A 16666-nucleotide genomic window follows, 5' to 3' on the forward strand; every position below is an offset into this window, starting at 1 on the left:
CAATCTGTCCTCAATAAATGAAACACAGTTGTTTTGGAAGCAATTTTTATTTTCAAAGTGTTGCCTTGTCTTTAAAAAATGATGCATTAGGATATAAAAGGGCCAAGATAATTTGGGGTTTTGTTCTTGGTTATTCAAACCATGTCGGTCACAGTTCCCAGCACTGATCCACTGTCACTTGAGGCTTAAAACAAACCGGCCACAAGCTGGCAAGCCAGTGCCCGAGGGCTCCTCTTGCTGGGAAGCTCAGCAGCAGCAAAGGTGTTTTCAAAATAAAGCTTGAAAATCACAGTCAAAAGCATATCATTTGTCCATTAGTTCTTAACATTGTTTCTGTCACGGTTACCTGAGTGCTTATAAAAGCAATGCTTTGTAACCAAAGCTGGAGTTTTTTTGGAGTGAAAAAATAGGTAAAATTCTTTTGCTGCCATTTCCTCCTCTTTATCCTGGCATGAACGATAAAACCAGTTCAACATCAGGTAGTTTTGCTTATGGCAGGTGGTGTTTTTCTCTAAACGGTGTATTTTGATTCAGCCAGTTCTGATGTGTGTCCTAAGGTCTTTCTTCCCAGCAATGGATGGAGAAAACTAACCTAAAACAAGTCATTTTTTACATTAATTCCTATTGTCTTAAGTCTGGGTTCGACAGAAGGCACGTCTTGGCTAATTTCTGTCCCTTCCCATTAGCCCAAGCAATGTCCGTAATAAAGAGCAGAGACCTGTGGTGTTTCAGAGATATTCACGAATTTGGGGGAGGGAAGAGTGATTCTTTTTTTATTTTGTTTCTACTGGAGGCTTTTCGTGTTTCTGGATTTCATGTGTTCTTCTGTGACAGAGAAATCAAAGGGCTCAAACACCTCCAGAAGGAAGCGCTCCACAAACAAATAACCAGGTCTGTCTTTGTCCCTGTGGGCTAAACAAGATGCATCTGCCTTCTCTTGTTTTCCTTTGTTTGAGATGTTTTATGGTGGCTTATGACCACCCAGCTCGCTTCGAGACACCAGCAGCCACTCCACCAGCTCTTTCCCACTGCTTTTTCAACAGTTACCAAACCCACCCACCTAACAAACACTGCAGGTACCCTCGCTGCTCGGCATCTTAACCCACCCTGAGTTCTCCCAGCTCTGAGTACTAAAAGCCTCTTTTCGCTTGTACCAAAGCAATTGTTTCAGCGTGATTTGTCATAAGTATCTGTGTTTATATTAAAACTTCGTGGAATTTTAAGCTTCCACACCTTGTTTCAACATGAAAAGACCCAGATGATTCTATGTATGACATACAGGACGCGACTGAATTTATCAGCTCGAGTAAGGGGGAACTAATAGAGGAAACTGTGTCCTATGTAACTAACCTTTCAGTTCCATAAAGCACTGATTGGAAAAGCAATTTGTCAGGTACAGCTTGTGTCACGAGACAGTGATCTCCAGCTGCCTTTCAAGTCAATGGGAAACTTCTTTCACGTTCATCTTGTATATTCAGGGGCAAGGACGAGGGGCTGCTGTGGAACCGTCCTGTGGCTGCTGCTCTGCGGTGACCGATGATTCCTAATTCGTGGCAATCACTCTTTGAGCCTTGATGTTTCTTGTGCCTCTTCAGATAACGTTTCAGGGAGTATTTGCAAATGAGATAACTCAGTTCACTTAGGTTTAATACAATGCACAGGCATGAAGTTGCCACCAGAAAGTAGAGGAAAATCATCTTCTCTGTGGGTTTGGAGATATAGCAGTCTACGGTATTGGGACATGGTCTTATGTCACATTTCACAAGACGCGGTACTTTGAATCCATTGTACAATTTGTAAAACAGAACAAGAAAAACTATTTCAAATCCTGTTTTTAAAATAAGGCTGATAAGGTAAGTGCACAGCAACCCGCCGTCTCTCTCTCCTGGATTTCTATAAAGTTTCTGGTTGTGATGTTTCTCTCTGTTTTCTCGGTATGCGACGTGAAAAACAACCAAGAGAGAAGGGGCGGAGACCACGATTAATTGCAAAGCCCAAAGTCTGATGTGGGAGACGGGGAAGAAGTGATCAAAGCAGACATTTTCACAGCCAGGCTGCTCGATATTGCATTCAAATTCATCATGTTCATATTTCCAGATATTTTCTGCAGCCGCCATGTAAACCAGTAAGCGGAATATGAACACAACCGCTACCCAGATTCTTCCAATTCCTGTTGAATATTTATTCACACCACTCAGCACATCACGCAGGAATCCCCAGCTCATTTTTATCTTTTAAGGAAAGATGGAAATGCTGTATGGAAGAAACACAAGATCGGAGAGATGCTTGGGTAAAGAAAAATGAGGCATTCATTCAAGGTGAAATATAATTGGAAGCTGAAGCGATTCAGAAATATTAAGCATTTAGAAAGGAAAACAACAACAACAAAAAGGTCTCTGTTCTGACACTTTGTACTTTCAGAGGCCATCATTTTTGATTTGGCAACATTTATTTGCTGTTAAAATAGATTTTGTCAATTAGGCTGGAGCCTGATCCTCCTGCTGGACTGTCCCCTGCAAGTCAAAGTGCCTATTCTTCCCAAGGGTCTCCTGAGCAACAGGTAGAGCTTTCTCTGGCCGGCTCGGACTGGCGCTGAAGTGCTCTCAGCTTACCCTGTGAGTTATGCAAATTCTAAGCACAGCCAAATCAGATTTCACTTTCAAATTTATGTACAGCAGCCCTGTGTCCCATAATAAGTTGAATACCAAAGCGCAAATTGTTTTCTTTTTGGCTGTGATCAGACTTCTCAGTAAACTTGTGCAGTGTTTAAGATCCTGCCCAGCTGAATTGGATTTTATTTGCTATGTTTCTTATTATTTAAGAAATGCACTAAACTTTACTCCAGATTTTTCAATTTATTATTTTATAGTTTCTTTTCCACACAACCCTTTCCCAGTCCTAACTCTGGACCATTTCTGTTGGAAGAGTTGCCTTAGGAGCCACTGGCAGCCAGACTGTCCTCAAAGTCAAAAGACCTGAGATAACCACTAAGAGCATACAGTGACCTTCCCACCAAGTCCCACCTCTGAGAGATCTTTGTCGTTACTGAGCTCCTTTGTTTTGTAAGAGCAAAAAGTAGATGTTTCCCAGGATACAGAATTACTGGGAGACATAAGGAAGATCTGAGAAGTTTCCAGATGTGCCCTGTGTCTTAATGTCATCATCCCATCTCCTGCCTAGCAGGAGGGAGAGTGTGAAAAGGTGACCCCTCTGTGGCTGCAGTAGCACGTGTAAATCCTGCTGCTGCAGCTGGTACTGACGTGTGAGCAAGTTCATTGACTGGCGGTTTGAGTACGAGCGTAACAAGGCCACAGCACCACAAAGCTCAACCAAGCGGGAAAGCTCAGCACTGCTTTTGCTGGCCCTTGATTCTGCAGCCCATCATGTCTTCTGCCTGTGGCCGGACTTCTGCTGGAAGACAAAGTTGTTCGCCTTTCTGGGTGTTCCTGCAGTGCTACCAGTAGAACTGGTGACTTACCCAAGGAGCTGATGGACAGATGCAAAAATGAATATATTGCTTGTTTATACCAGGAAGGATGTCGACAAAAGATGTTCTCACAAATACTGGTTACCAAGCTACTCCTTTGTTCTGCAGGTAGAAAAGAATAACAGGGGAATATCAGTTGGTTTATATCCTATCAGACATAAGCCTACATGGTTTCAAATATGTTTGGCAGGGCGGTGACCATCGTTAAAGAGCTATTTCTGTCTTCCACCTCTGCAATCAGAGCTCAAGCAGAAGTTTAAATCAAGCTTGCTGTTTCAGTACACGATGGGGGATGATGTGATTGAGAGCAGCTCTGCAGAGAAGGACTTGGGGGTGCCGGTCAGTGAGAAGCTCAACATGAGCCGGCAACGTGCGCTCGCAGCCCAGAAGGCCAACTGTGTCCTGGGCTGCATCAAAAGAAGCGTGGCCAGCAGGGCAAGGGAAGGGATTCTACCCCTGTGTTCCTCTCTTGTGAGACCTTATCTGGAGTATTGTGTCCAGTTCTGTAATCCTCACCATAAGAAGGATATGGAGCTGTTGGAATGGGTCCAGAGGAGGGCTACAAGGACGATCTGAAGGCTGGAGCACCTTCCCTATGAGAACAGGCTGAGAGAGTTGGGGTTGTTCAGCCTGGAGAAGAGAAGGCTCAGAGGAGATGTTATAGCGACCTTCCAGTACCTGAAGGGGCTACAAGAAACCTGGAGAGGGTTCACACAGGCTTGTAGTGATAGGACTAGGGGCAATGGGTATAACCTGCAAAGGAGCAGATTTAGACTACATGTACGAAGGAATTTCTTCACCAAGAGAGTGGTGAAGCACTGGCACAGGTTGCCCAGGAAAGCTGTGGCTGCCCCATCCCTGGAGGTGTTCCAGGCCAGGTTGAATGTGGCCTTGGGCAGCCTGATCTAGTGGGAGGTGTCCCTGCCCGTGGCAGGGGGGTTGGAACTGGATGATCTTTAAGGTCCCTTCCAACCCAAACAATTCTATGATTTTATTAGTAGAATTAGCCCAGCTCTCTCAGCCTGTCCTCATATGGGAGGTGCTCCAGCACTCGTTTGGATTGTAACCAACACCGTCTTCTATTCAATGTGCCTTTAAGAGGTTATGTTTGCTTTATACACCACTGTTGCTATAGTTGATTGTGAATGTTAACATGCTTTTGTAGCCTTTGAAAATATAATTAATTCACTGAAGCATTGCGAAGAACAGCAAAAATAAAATGGACTTCAAAGATAAGGAGTTACTCAACAGGTTATTCCCATATGAGGACAGGCTGAGAGAGTTGGCGTTGTTCAGCCTGGAGAAGAGAAGGCTCTGAGGAGATCTTATAGCGACCTTCCAGCACCTGAAGGGGCTACAAGAAATCTGGAGTTCACAAAGGCTTGTAGTGATAGGAGGATGGGCAAATTCAACTATTTTATGATTCTATGACTTTATGAACAAGAGAAAATCGACTTAATGGGACAGCACAGGCCCAGACTGATGACAGGTTAAGTTAGCTGAGGCTACAGAAGGCAAAAGCTTTACATGGGTTGTATGAAATTCAGAGTAAGGTGAGGATAAGGACAACAAAAAAAAATAAAAGCGAAGAAAAATCTCCAAGTAAGCACACAGCTGAGCAATAGGAAAAAGATAACAGTGGGTTTGTAACACTTCTAGAAGTGGTAGCACACACAGATGCAGATGCCAGAAGTACTGTCAGAGCATGATGCTATATTCTGATTAATGGAAGGACAAGCAAGGAAAAACCATGATTCAAATCCTTGTAGCCAGAGAGATTTCAGCCTTAGTATTTGGAGGAGGTTCATATTGTGCAGGATGAATCAGAGGGAGTCAAGAAGGGAAGCTGGCTAAAGAAATGGAGTACACTGTGGAAAATGTAGATTAAATCAATTTACATCAAGGTAATGTCCAACGTTTAGGCTAACAATGGAATGACTCAAAGATTTAAAAGAGCAGCAAATGGGTCAAAGGGGGATCTATTTGGCACTGTGACATAAAGGCCACAAAAAGCCTTAGCCTCAATTGGAAATTACAAAGGAGGCACTGGAGAGTCTTAAACAGTAAAAGAAAGATTATTTGCCCCAAGTGCTCAAGAAAAAGCTGAATGAAACAAGAGGTGAAGAGCAAGGATTTGAGGTTAGATTTCTTTCAGCCCCCTGCTCGATACGCGCACACACACAGTCCAACTTGGACAAAAGCTGAAGATTAGAGATACATTGATTGGTTGTAGCCCTTTGCAGCCAAAGTACTAGGGATGAGCATGAAAACGAGTGCTTGAGCTTCTTCGGCTACCAGCCAAGAAATAGAGCAGGTCACTTCTCTTCCTTCTCACATACATCATTTATTGTCTAGTTGTGAGTTAAACACCGCCTCCCACCAACACACACACTGTCCTGCTCCACTGTCCTGCTCACTAGACATAAATACCTAGAAGAGCTTCCACATTCCCTGTTTCCCCCAGATGAATCGACTTGGTTTTCCCCCTTAAGGCTGTGCATACGCTCTGCTGAGCAAACAGCAACCTGAATGCGCCATTAACTTTTCAGTGATCTGAATGTAACTTATTGACTGAAGCGTTTGAATAATGCTACTGTTGCTGAATATATTCATCAAATAATCATTTCTGTCATTCAATGAGGTCTCCAGAAGGTTGGCTAATGTGCATTGAGTAATGCATCCATTGAAAAGGGTAGTGCTCAGAGAAGGAGTTCACCCAGATTTCAATCAGCTCTGCTAATTTAATTATTTTAAAAGCAGAATCTTTATGCAGAGGAAAATGGGACAAAAAGGTTAGAAAATGCAAGAACAAACTGACTAAGTAGAGAGGAAGTTGGGGAAGCATCCACAGTGTTAGGGGCACAAAGAGGGCAGGCAGCTTGGAGCCTGGAGAGCAGGCAAATTACAAGAAGAATGCAGAGTATCATGGGAAATGGAGATGGAACACTGAGAAATAACAGTAAGAACATGAGCCTGGGAACAGGGGATCTATGCATTCTGTACAGGCAAGCTGAATTATTTTCACAGGCTGAGAGATGGAAAATTACCTTCTTTCTCTGATATAAACATTGCTGATGGGAGTATTTTGCTGTACCTACAACTTACCCTTTTTATTTTTTTGACAGGAAGAAAGAGAACTGTAAATAGTGGCAAAAATTATAAAGCAGAAAGCCAAAGCAGAAAGTCATAGAGGAGGATATAAGGTCATAAAGAAGCAGAGCTGGTAATAACCTTGAAAGTTCATCCTCTCCATTTTTTTTTTACAGTTTAATCAAAACATCACTGCACTGCTTTTTTTTTTTTTTTTAACATCAAGGATCAACACAGTGCTATGAGAAAAGGAAAAAAATGTAGGCACAATGTTTTTTATAACCAGCCAAACTAATAAAACTTAAGTAACAACATTTTCCTCCTATTTCTTAGCTTCTTGATATAAGAAAGGTATCTGTTTTCCGGTTGCTGGGCCTTTTTGTTTGTTTCATGCACTACCTACTGCTACCCACTGCTTCCTGGACCTGACTACCAGAGGTCTAAGGTCCACAGGCTGAGGAACACTGATTTGTGCCTTTCTCTAGACCTAAGAAGGCTTCGTTGGGCACATAAGGCTCCTTGCAGTTCAATCTGCTCTAAATTGATGGAAGGTCCACTAGCTTCCCGAACTCCAGCAAGGTTTGTCAATTCCAGTGTTCCGCTACAGAAGAAGAGGGAGCAGGAAACCTCCTGGATACACCGAGTACAGTATAACTCCATTTAAAGTCAGCCCAATCCAGCCTGGCCTTGAACACCTCCAGGGATGGGGCATCTACAGCTTCCCTGGGCAACCTGTGCCAGTGCCTCATCATCCTCACAGCAAAGAAATTCTTCAATGTGTCAAGCCTAAATTTGCCCCTCTCCCGTTTATACCCGTTCCCCCTTGTCCTATCACTAGAAGCCTTTGTGAACAGTCCCTTTCCAGCCCTCCTGTAGCCCCTTTCAGGTACTGGAAGGTGACAATAAGGTCTCCCAGAGCCTTCTCTTCTCCAGGCTGAACAACCCCAAAAGTCTCAGCCTGTCCTTGTACGGGAGGTGCTCCAGTCCTCTGATTATCTTCGCAGCCCTCCTCTAGACCTGTTCCAACAGCTCCATACCCTTCTTATGTTGAGGGATCTCTGGGTCCTTATGAAACAGCCAACATGAGAAAAAACAGAGAAGTCATAAAAATTAACTTTGTTTGTTCAGACAACTCTCCTTATAACATAAGTAAAGCAGTAACATTAACAGAGCATTGATACTCATTGCTTCTTAAGGCTCTTCAGAAACAAGCCAGGTAAGGCTTAACAATCCATAAGCAAACACAACCCTTCCAGTCTGTGTGCTGGCCAAGTTGTTCACTTCTGCCACGACCACTGCTAGTGGTAGCGCAGCATGGTCTGTGGTGCTCAGAGCCAAAGCTTTCCCACCTATTTCATCGTCCAGATACTTCCAGTGGAAGTGGAGGCCACTGAATGGCAGATGTAAATGAACTAGCAATAGCTTGCTCTTCTCTCACAGATCAACGAAAAGTCATCTATAGACACTTTATATATGACTATAGTCATATATAGACACTTGAACTTCATTGGTATAAACCATTCATTATCATGTAATAAGAAAAGAAGTCCTTTCCTCAAAACATCGACAATCTAGACAGGGAAGACACGTGCTGTGGAGGAGATGTACACCAGAAAGGTGATGTGGTTTATTCAGCATCGCTCAGCACATCAGAAGCAGAGCCAAGAAAAGAATCATGGTCTCTCCCGGCCTAGTCCCTTGCCTTCATCTTTCTTGGCTTATTGATTCTTACTGTTTCATACCTATTAATTTTTAACTCCTTGGAGCAAGAAATAAGCCCTTTGGTTTACTGGGAAGTAAGCCTTTGGGTACTGCAATATTAAAAGTAGAATTCCACAAACAATTAAATAGTGCTTAAAATACTCATGTGGCGTGCAAAAGCATGAGCCTAGGTGCTTATTTGCCACCTGACTACAAGAAGGAAAATAAAAGACTAGATGAAAGAGACCTCAGTTGGTCATTTAGCGGTAGACAGGAGCTGCTTGGTTTCACTTTTAGACCTGATGTTCACATGGGCTTCTGCAGAGCTTTGGGACAAATCTCCTTCCTTTCTGGGCTTCAGGACCTTATCTACCAAATATTCATTTTTCTGAAAATACCACTACTGAACTACATCTTCAATAGGCTTCACAACCTTAAGCAGCTCAGCATTCTTTTTTATAGCCAGTCCTGACAAAATCCCATCTTGTTTTGTATTTGGGGAAACCGCAAAGTTCACTTAATAACACAGCAGCTGCAGAGTGTGATGCTTTGTCAGCTGCTAATTGCTGTGGTCTCTCCTCCACAGCCATGAATGGGTTTTGAGAGAGGGCAGAGACAGTTCATTGTTCTCTTTGTTACTTTGGTAAACTGTGTAATTAAAAAAAACAACAAACAAACTCAGAAGCAGCCAAAATGACTTTATTCTTTTTTAAGTTCTGATGTCTATATTTCTCCTATACAGCTACTACTGCATTCCTCATCACCTTTGCGCCAAACAGATCATTCATCTCTCCCAATGAAAATGAAAACTCACTCTGCAGCAAATGATCATCCACATTAATAAGTATTACTGCTCCATTTGGGCTACTGTTGTAACACTTTAGTCAACTCATAAAAAAAAAAATGAACTGACGAAGTCAGATTTCCACTTGTCCATGGCCACATAACAGTTTGTAACCTCTTAGCAGGTAGAAAGTACTGCAACAGTGAAATGAAAAGAGGATTTTTATCTGTAATTTATGCTGGCTGATGGGACACTTTCATGAGGCTATTATCAAGTCTGTTCGACATTAGAAAAACAACTTCTCATTTGGCAAAACTGTATTTTGTAACAAGAAATTCTGACTTACCTGCATCTCAGTGAATGATTAGAGCTGAACCCCAGCTTTCTAGTGGCATTAACAATCAATGATTCATTTCCGAGAAAGGGAGCTACTGCTTTAAGCCTTGAAAATGGAAACGGCTCGTCTCCTAGGTAATATAAACTAAACGAGTGTAACCTGATCATATCTGCCTGCACACTGTTCAAAACAGAGCCATAACATGTCTTGTATCATTAGAAAGACAGGAGGAAACGACAGCATATGCTTAAAGTCGCAGAGTTTATCTGCATCTTTTGAGCACTTATCGGCATCAGCTCTAATACGGGACGCTTTGTGCTTTCCCATTAGTGAATGCACAACCTCAAGACACACACACTGCAGCATCCAAAGCAGTGGGCAATGATCAGTGACAGTTTGTGAGACACGTAACCTGCACACTGCAAGCTGAGAAGTCACTTGACCACCTCAGTCTTGCATGAACACGTGCAAAAGACTCTTTACGAAGAGCCTGCCTTTCATGTGCCATTCCTACAGGAACAACCTGGAGGATCCAGCCAGGTCCCCATTTTGGGTGGTGCTTCACTACTCATTTTTGCCTCATCCAACCCTCTCCAGTATTAAATTTACTACAACATCAAAATAGCAAGAAAGGCCTTAATGAAACACTTCTTGAATCTTAGCACCCCTTTGTAGTATGGCTTATGAAGTTTTTTTCACAAGCACTTTGTCCATACGGAAAACTTGAAACCTCTGGATGGAACTACAGTAACCTTCTGAAATCACATAACTGACCTAAGAGCCTTCACTTCCACTCTGTGTACTCCTTGATATTTTACACCAGATTTGTATTTCGGGTTTACCTGGGCAAGTGAATTGTCAGCTAAAGACACATATTCTTTTACACACACATTACTCTGAACAATACACAAATGTTCAGACAGATGTTTCTATTAGAATTTTAAATTACCAAGCAACTGAAGTCTGTTTTTTGTTACTAAAACGTATTTTGGTTACCATATATGCTAATAAATTCCTGCATAGAACCAGGCAGCTAAGCCACTCCCCCCCAGAAAGCCTATAACTTTATTTTTCATAAAAAATCAACAGTCCTGTCTAATTCTTAATGAGCATCAATGCTTTGACAGTCATTTTTATCTGGTTAGCATTACAAAAAAAGCAGAAGGCCCTAAGTCCTTGACTGTTAAATGAATACTTCAGTTGCAGTACAATTTATTCAACTTAAACTTACTGTGGCTTTTATCTAGGAATTATATGTGAATGTTCAGTGGTTTTAAAAGAGGAGGGTATCACATAGGCTAACGCATGTGCCTGAATCAGAAGCTTGGTACTGCCCTCAGAGAAGCTGATGCCTCTGGAGCATAATGAATGGTGCCAGCTTGGAGCTGGACTGCAGGCAGTGCAGATCCTCCAGGTGCTTGTTGGAGGGAGCTACCTGCCAGGTGAGTGCTCTCCTCCCAGTACTGCTACTGAATGCCTGACAAATTCCATGGCCAACTAAATAAGATTCATTTCCTATCAGTAATTCAAAGGCCAAAATCACTGTAGGAATATTGAGATTATCTGTAGTACTAAGAGCGCTAAAATTTACCTTTGAATCTAAACTTTATTACGGCATTAAAAGCACCTGGGCAATTGCAACTGTTCTATAGAGATGGAACTCTGTGGTTACACTCCTGCCACTGAAATGTCAAGGCTGTTTAAGCATTTTTATGACACTCATATCCCCATCGCATCTGGTATATGAACATTAGACACTGTGAAATTTCTACTCTCCAGAGTCCTCCTAGGAGCTGTGTTCCCTGCCTGAGATCTGAAGGGTGCCTAGATCAGAGAGGGCACTAGCTGAAGGATTTTAATTTACTAGAGCTTAAGCTGATTGGGAACCTCAGCGTTGCTGGCAGACGTTGGTCCTGGTCTGTGTCCCTGCTTCCAACTGCCTTCCCACCTGCATTGCCCTGCTTCCGTCAGTCTGTCTCACCCATCCAACTGAAAAATAATCATCATTCTTTTTTCTTTTCTGGCAAGGTTAGTTTTCTGCTGGACCAGGGAGAAAAATCAACATGCTCCAAGGCTGAGCAGTTCTGAGTCCTCATGCAAGGAAGGCTGCAGCAACTACAAGTGAGAACAGGTCTCCCCTTGCCCTCTCTGTTTTGGAGGTTCAGTCTTAGATTAGCTCAAGTTCGTCTTTAAACCCCAACTCTAAGGCTGTGTATTGTCGTAGTGAGCAAATTCATTGCTGCATTGTTTCTCTGCTCTTCCTTTTCAGAAACTTGCTTTTTCTTTCCAGAAGGGATGCTTTGGGTTCTGATATTCTTATTCTTATTCTTATTCTTCTTATTATTATTATTATTATTATGTTCCCAGTCAGGAACAATTTGCCCACACATTAATAAAAATAGAGCTAAACAAAGTGCCTTTTCCTTTCCATACTGAATTCAGTTAAAAGGATTTATAAGTTTGATCAGAATTTGAAGAATAACATTTGCTTTAATCCTTACTGGAAAGCACAACTGCGTGATTTGTTTGTCTCTCAGAGACAGAGATGGCTAACAAGGGTTATAGAAGACACACATTAATAATGTTATGAAATACAGACTATCCACTCTAACAGACTTTTTGCTTTAAAAAGCACATTGCCTTAAAACTGGTTTAGGTTTAGTCCCAACTACTGCAGGCTGCTGTCTGAAAACTGTGCTTTCTTTCAATGGGAGAGAGATACAAATGAGTGGCAGCAGATGAAAAGCAGCATAAGGGCTCTTGAGCCTGACATAATCTGAGTAAAAACCAAACAGAGAGCTCTCAATGCCACCTCTGCCTAGCTGGAGATCTGTTTGTTTCTTCTTCTGCATTCATACTCTTGATATTCACATCGTTGAGGCCTACAAGAAAGCTGGGGAGGGACCGTTTACAAGGGCATGGAGTGATAGGACAAGGGGAATGGCTACTAATTGGAAGGGGGAAGGTTTAGACTAGACTTTAGGAAGAAATTCTTCTTGATGAGGGTGGTGAGGCACTGGCACAGGTTGCCCAGGGAAGCTGTGGATGCCCCATTGCTTGAAGTGTTCAAGGCCAGGTTGGATGGGCCTTGGGCAGCCTGGTCCAGTGGGAGGGGTTTGGAACTGGATGGGTTTTAAGGTCCCTTCCAACTCAAACCATTCCATGATTCTGTATGGCAATACGTGCCTCAGTGCAATAGCAGTTTCCCTCAGAATTAGCTGTGAGTAAGGTGGAGAAAGGACTTGTAACTCCTAATTTTTGCTTTCTCCTCCTCCCCAGACATTCAGGTCAAAACAATTCCCAGTCGTCAACTCTAATTAAAATATCATGAAACTCACTGTGTACAAACATTGTAAAAATCAGGCAAACAGGAATGCAAATACACATTAGACATTCATGCACGAAGACCTTCACAAACATGCGATGGGTGTTGACCCTCTCACTACAAGTTATACCAGTGCTGAAGTCCCAATGTTGATGCAAGAAGAATAGTTTCTGTCCTCAAGAGCATTGTAACTGTGTGTCTAAAGCAAACAAAGGCTTATCAGTAGCTGGAGGCATCTTATCTTTATTTTGAAGACAACGTGAAGCTCTTTTCTTGTGCAGTACTTGAAATAAGCAGGAGCTGTGAGGTGAATCAGCAAAGATGCGGAGGCATGCTGCTGCTCCCAGGACTGCATTAAGCTGGCAATTGCATGCTAATGACGTCTGTGGGACACAGCATCAGATTTGCTCAGTTCCCTAAGGAGACTCTTCTGCAGCTCTAATGATAAGGGGATGCAAGTCTGAAGAAAAGCTGAAACTGCTATTAAGTTCTGAATGGCCATGGCACACAGCACAACACCAAATGCAGAACCCCAAAGGAATTTATTTAAAAGGAAAATAAATCTCAGTAATAGCCTTGGGTTTGGAAAAGGAAGGGGTTTTTTCATGGTTACTTTTCAGGAGAGATATTCAGATGTTGAGAGGATGAGTGACTCAGAAATATCACTGATGTTTACAATTCTACCCTTTACAGAGTCCCTTCTATAAAAAGATGCCAGACAACTTTACAAGCCTTAATGGACTAAGCATTTCAACATCCTGTTGGGTCAGATGATAGCAACATAATACTCACATTAAAGACACTTTCCCACAGTCATAAAGCAAAACTAGAAACACTAAGCAGTCGAAGCTGTCCTTCACTACAGAGTTAATCTGATTAGATGGCATCTGCTCAATGTACTCTCAGTACCAGCATTCACATCAAAACCAACCCTGTTTCTACGTCCCTCTCTGCTCTTTCTTTATCCCAGAAAGCTTTATACCACAACTCTTCATACGGAGAACGTTTTCTCTCCAGACAACAGTGTTCTTTGTACTCTGTATTAATAACATCTGGAACTTACCTGTTCTTCATAGGAAAGATGGGAATCACTACCACACTAGTAACAATTTAATAATCCTAATCACCATTATCAGGCAAATGTGCTCATCCACCATCTGGAAAATACTGTCACCTGTGACTGAGTCTGGGTCAGGAGTTTGATCTGCATGCACGGGGCCGGTTGATGGCAGTAACTGCTGGGAGTGGGAGCATGCACTGATAAGCCAGTGCACTCCTTAGCGCAATAACACAAATGTTTTGCATCCTCATACACAATGTGTTGATTCCTGGGGAGAACATCTCCTGCAGCATTGTAAAAACTCCTCCTTCTCTCAAGGAAACAAGTTACCCTCCCCAAAACCAAGGCTGATATCAGCGAAAACCTTGTATTGGCTTCTTTCAACTACATAAACCTCAAACCAAACAAGAGCAGCAACCTTCACTCAAGTTACTCTCTTTCAAGGGATTCCAAACAACATCAGCTGTGTGATGCATTCAGCCAAAACAATAGCTACCAGATTAGCAGGTGGTACCTTGTGAATTCAATGTTGACAGAAAACACAGATATAGCGTTCAATCCTCTCTTGACACCACACCTTACTTCCCTACTATTTTTCTCACCTCATGTTATTTACACACAGTAAAAAAAAAAATTCTTTAGATACTCCACCTGGATTTAGAAGGGACAAGTTAAGCTACAACAGCCTATTACTCTGCCAGCTCTCAAAAAAAATAATGCTGTTTGATTCCTGCAAAAGAATCATGCAATGGTTTGGGATGGAAAAGACCTCAAAGCTCATCCAGATCCAACTCCCCTGCCATGAGCAGGGACACCTTCCACTAGACTGTGTTGCTCATAGCCTCACCCAGCCTGGTCTGGAACACTTCCAGGGATGGGGCATCCATGACTTCTCTACGCAACCTGTGCTAGTGTTTGAAAAAATGAAAAAAAAAAAAAAAGGAAAAGAAAGAAAAAAAGAGAAAAGAAGAAAAGAAAGGAAACAATGGAGCAAATGATTCTGAGAGCCTGGATACCTCTACATCTATGTTCATCTTGCTCTGCCTCCATGCCTCCACTAACCAGATGCTCCTTCAAAGCCCTCTTACACACCCTCCAGGTGCAGAAAAGTGTGAGCTGGGGTTGGTGAGTCCAGAACTACACATTTTATTATACTAATCCCAAACCTCAGTAACCTTATCCATCATATACCAGTTTTCCCACTCGTTACCTAGGGAAGCACTAAGCTGGATCGCTCCCTTCCCAACAGGTATTGGTGTTTCTGAAGTCTGAAGTTTCTACCCTGCTTTCTGACGTGGCTGAAACTGCCCAGTGGCATCGAAGTCTGTGGAGATGAAAAGGCACAAGCAGGCAAACGGGATCACATGGGCTTTGATTGCTCTGGACACCAGGTAATTTTATTAATTTTCCCATTTACAAATGACAGAAAGGAAAACACCAGCACAAGTCGGCATGTACATAACCAGGAATTTCCAGGTGCCTGAAATCTTGAGTTCAGATATAAATATCAGGAACCGGATGTTTAAATTACAACATATTTTTCTCCTCAAACAACTGCACTTCCAGTGAAACACCCCTTCCCCATCACAGCACTCAGAATCAACAAACAGGAGAATCTCACTGCTTCTCTTTCTCCATTTCCCACAGTTTAAATATAATTGTTGCTGTCCTGAGCACCATGATTTGCACCAGTGTGATGAATCCTGCACAGCTCTGTGGAGTTTACAGGAGATTTCAGGGCTGGTCACCACTGGGGGCCAACAGCCAAAGCTGCTCCTGGGCCAGGGGTTGTGGGGAATGGCAGCTGCCCGGCGCTGAGGAGAGGCTCAGTGGTGAAGCGCTCCTCTTCCAACCGAGCCAGACTCTTCTCTCACCTCCTTATTACAGAATCATAGAAACACTGAATGGTTGGGGCTGGAAGGGACCATGAAGGTCATTAAGTCAGAACACCCCCCGCAGTGACCAGGGACATCTCCAACCACATCAGGTCGCTCAGAGTCTCGTCCAACCTGGCCTGGAATGTTTCAGGGATGGGGCATCCATCACCTATCTGGTCAACCTGTTACACCCTCAACATAAAACATTTCTTCTTTCTATCTAGTCTAAACCTCTCCTCATCCAGTTTAAACGCATTATAACTTGTCCTATTGCTACAAGTTCTGCAAAAAGTTTTTCCTGATCTATCTTATAAGCCAAATTTACTTATTGAAAGGCCACAATAAGGTCTCCTATGACTCTTCTCCAGGCTGAACAACCTCAACATTCTCAGCCTCTCTTCATAGGAGAGGTGTTCCAAGCCTCTGATCATGTCTGTGGCCTCTTCTGGACCCGATTCCAACAGCTCCACATCTTCCCTGTGCTGAGGGCTCCAGAACTGGATGCAGGACTGCAGAGGTGGGGTCTAACCAGAGCACAGGGGTAGAAACATGGAACGGTTTGAGTTGGTAAGGACCTTGAAAGATTATCTAGTTCCAACCCTCCTGCCAATGGCAGGGACACCTCCCACCAGACCAGGCTGCCCAAGGCCCCATCCAGCCTGGCCTTGAACACCTCCAGGGATGGGGCAACCACAGCTTCCCTGGGCAACCTGTGCCAGTGCCTCACCACCCTCATCGGGAAGAATTTCTTCCTAATGTCTAGTCTAAATCTTTCCCTTTCCAATTTAAAGCCATTCCCCCTCATGCTATCACTCTGTGCCTTTGTGAACAGTCCCCTCCCGGCTTTCTTGTAGCCCCTTCAGGTACTGAAAGGTCGCTATAAGGTTTCCTCGGCGCCTTCTCTTCCCCAGGCTGAACAACCACAACTCTCTCAGCCTGTCCCCACAGCAGAGGTGCTCCAGCCCTCTGATCATCTTTGTAGCCTCCTCTGGGCCCGTTCCAACA

The 16666-nt window shown here is 43.1% G+C and overlaps 1 protein-coding gene across 1 annotated transcript in view; it reads right to left on the reverse strand.

Annotated features, from left to right (window-relative positions):
- Nucleotides 1-93: 93 nt before the first annotated feature.
- The window catches only part of GJB7 (gap junction protein beta 7), a 42674-nt gene continuing 26101 nt past the window's right edge, over nt 94-16666 (reverse strand). Inside the window, exons 2-3 of the mRNA XM_054061181.1 lie at nt 3479-3589; nt 94-2253 (exon numbers count right to left, since the gene is read on the reverse strand). Coding sequence (XP_053917156.1) covers nt 1434-2225 — 792 coding nt within the window. The 5' untranslated portion in view covers nt 2226-2253; nt 3479-3589 and the 3' untranslated portion in view covers nt 94-1433. The remainder of the gene's footprint in view (nt 2254-3478; nt 3590-16666) is intronic.

This window comes from Cuculus canorus, chromosome 3 (assembly GCF_017976375.1).
Source record: "Cuculus canorus isolate bCucCan1 chromosome 3, bCucCan1.pri, whole genome shotgun sequence".
NCBI lineage: Eukaryota > Metazoa > Chordata > Aves > Cuculiformes > Cuculidae > Cuculus > Cuculus canorus.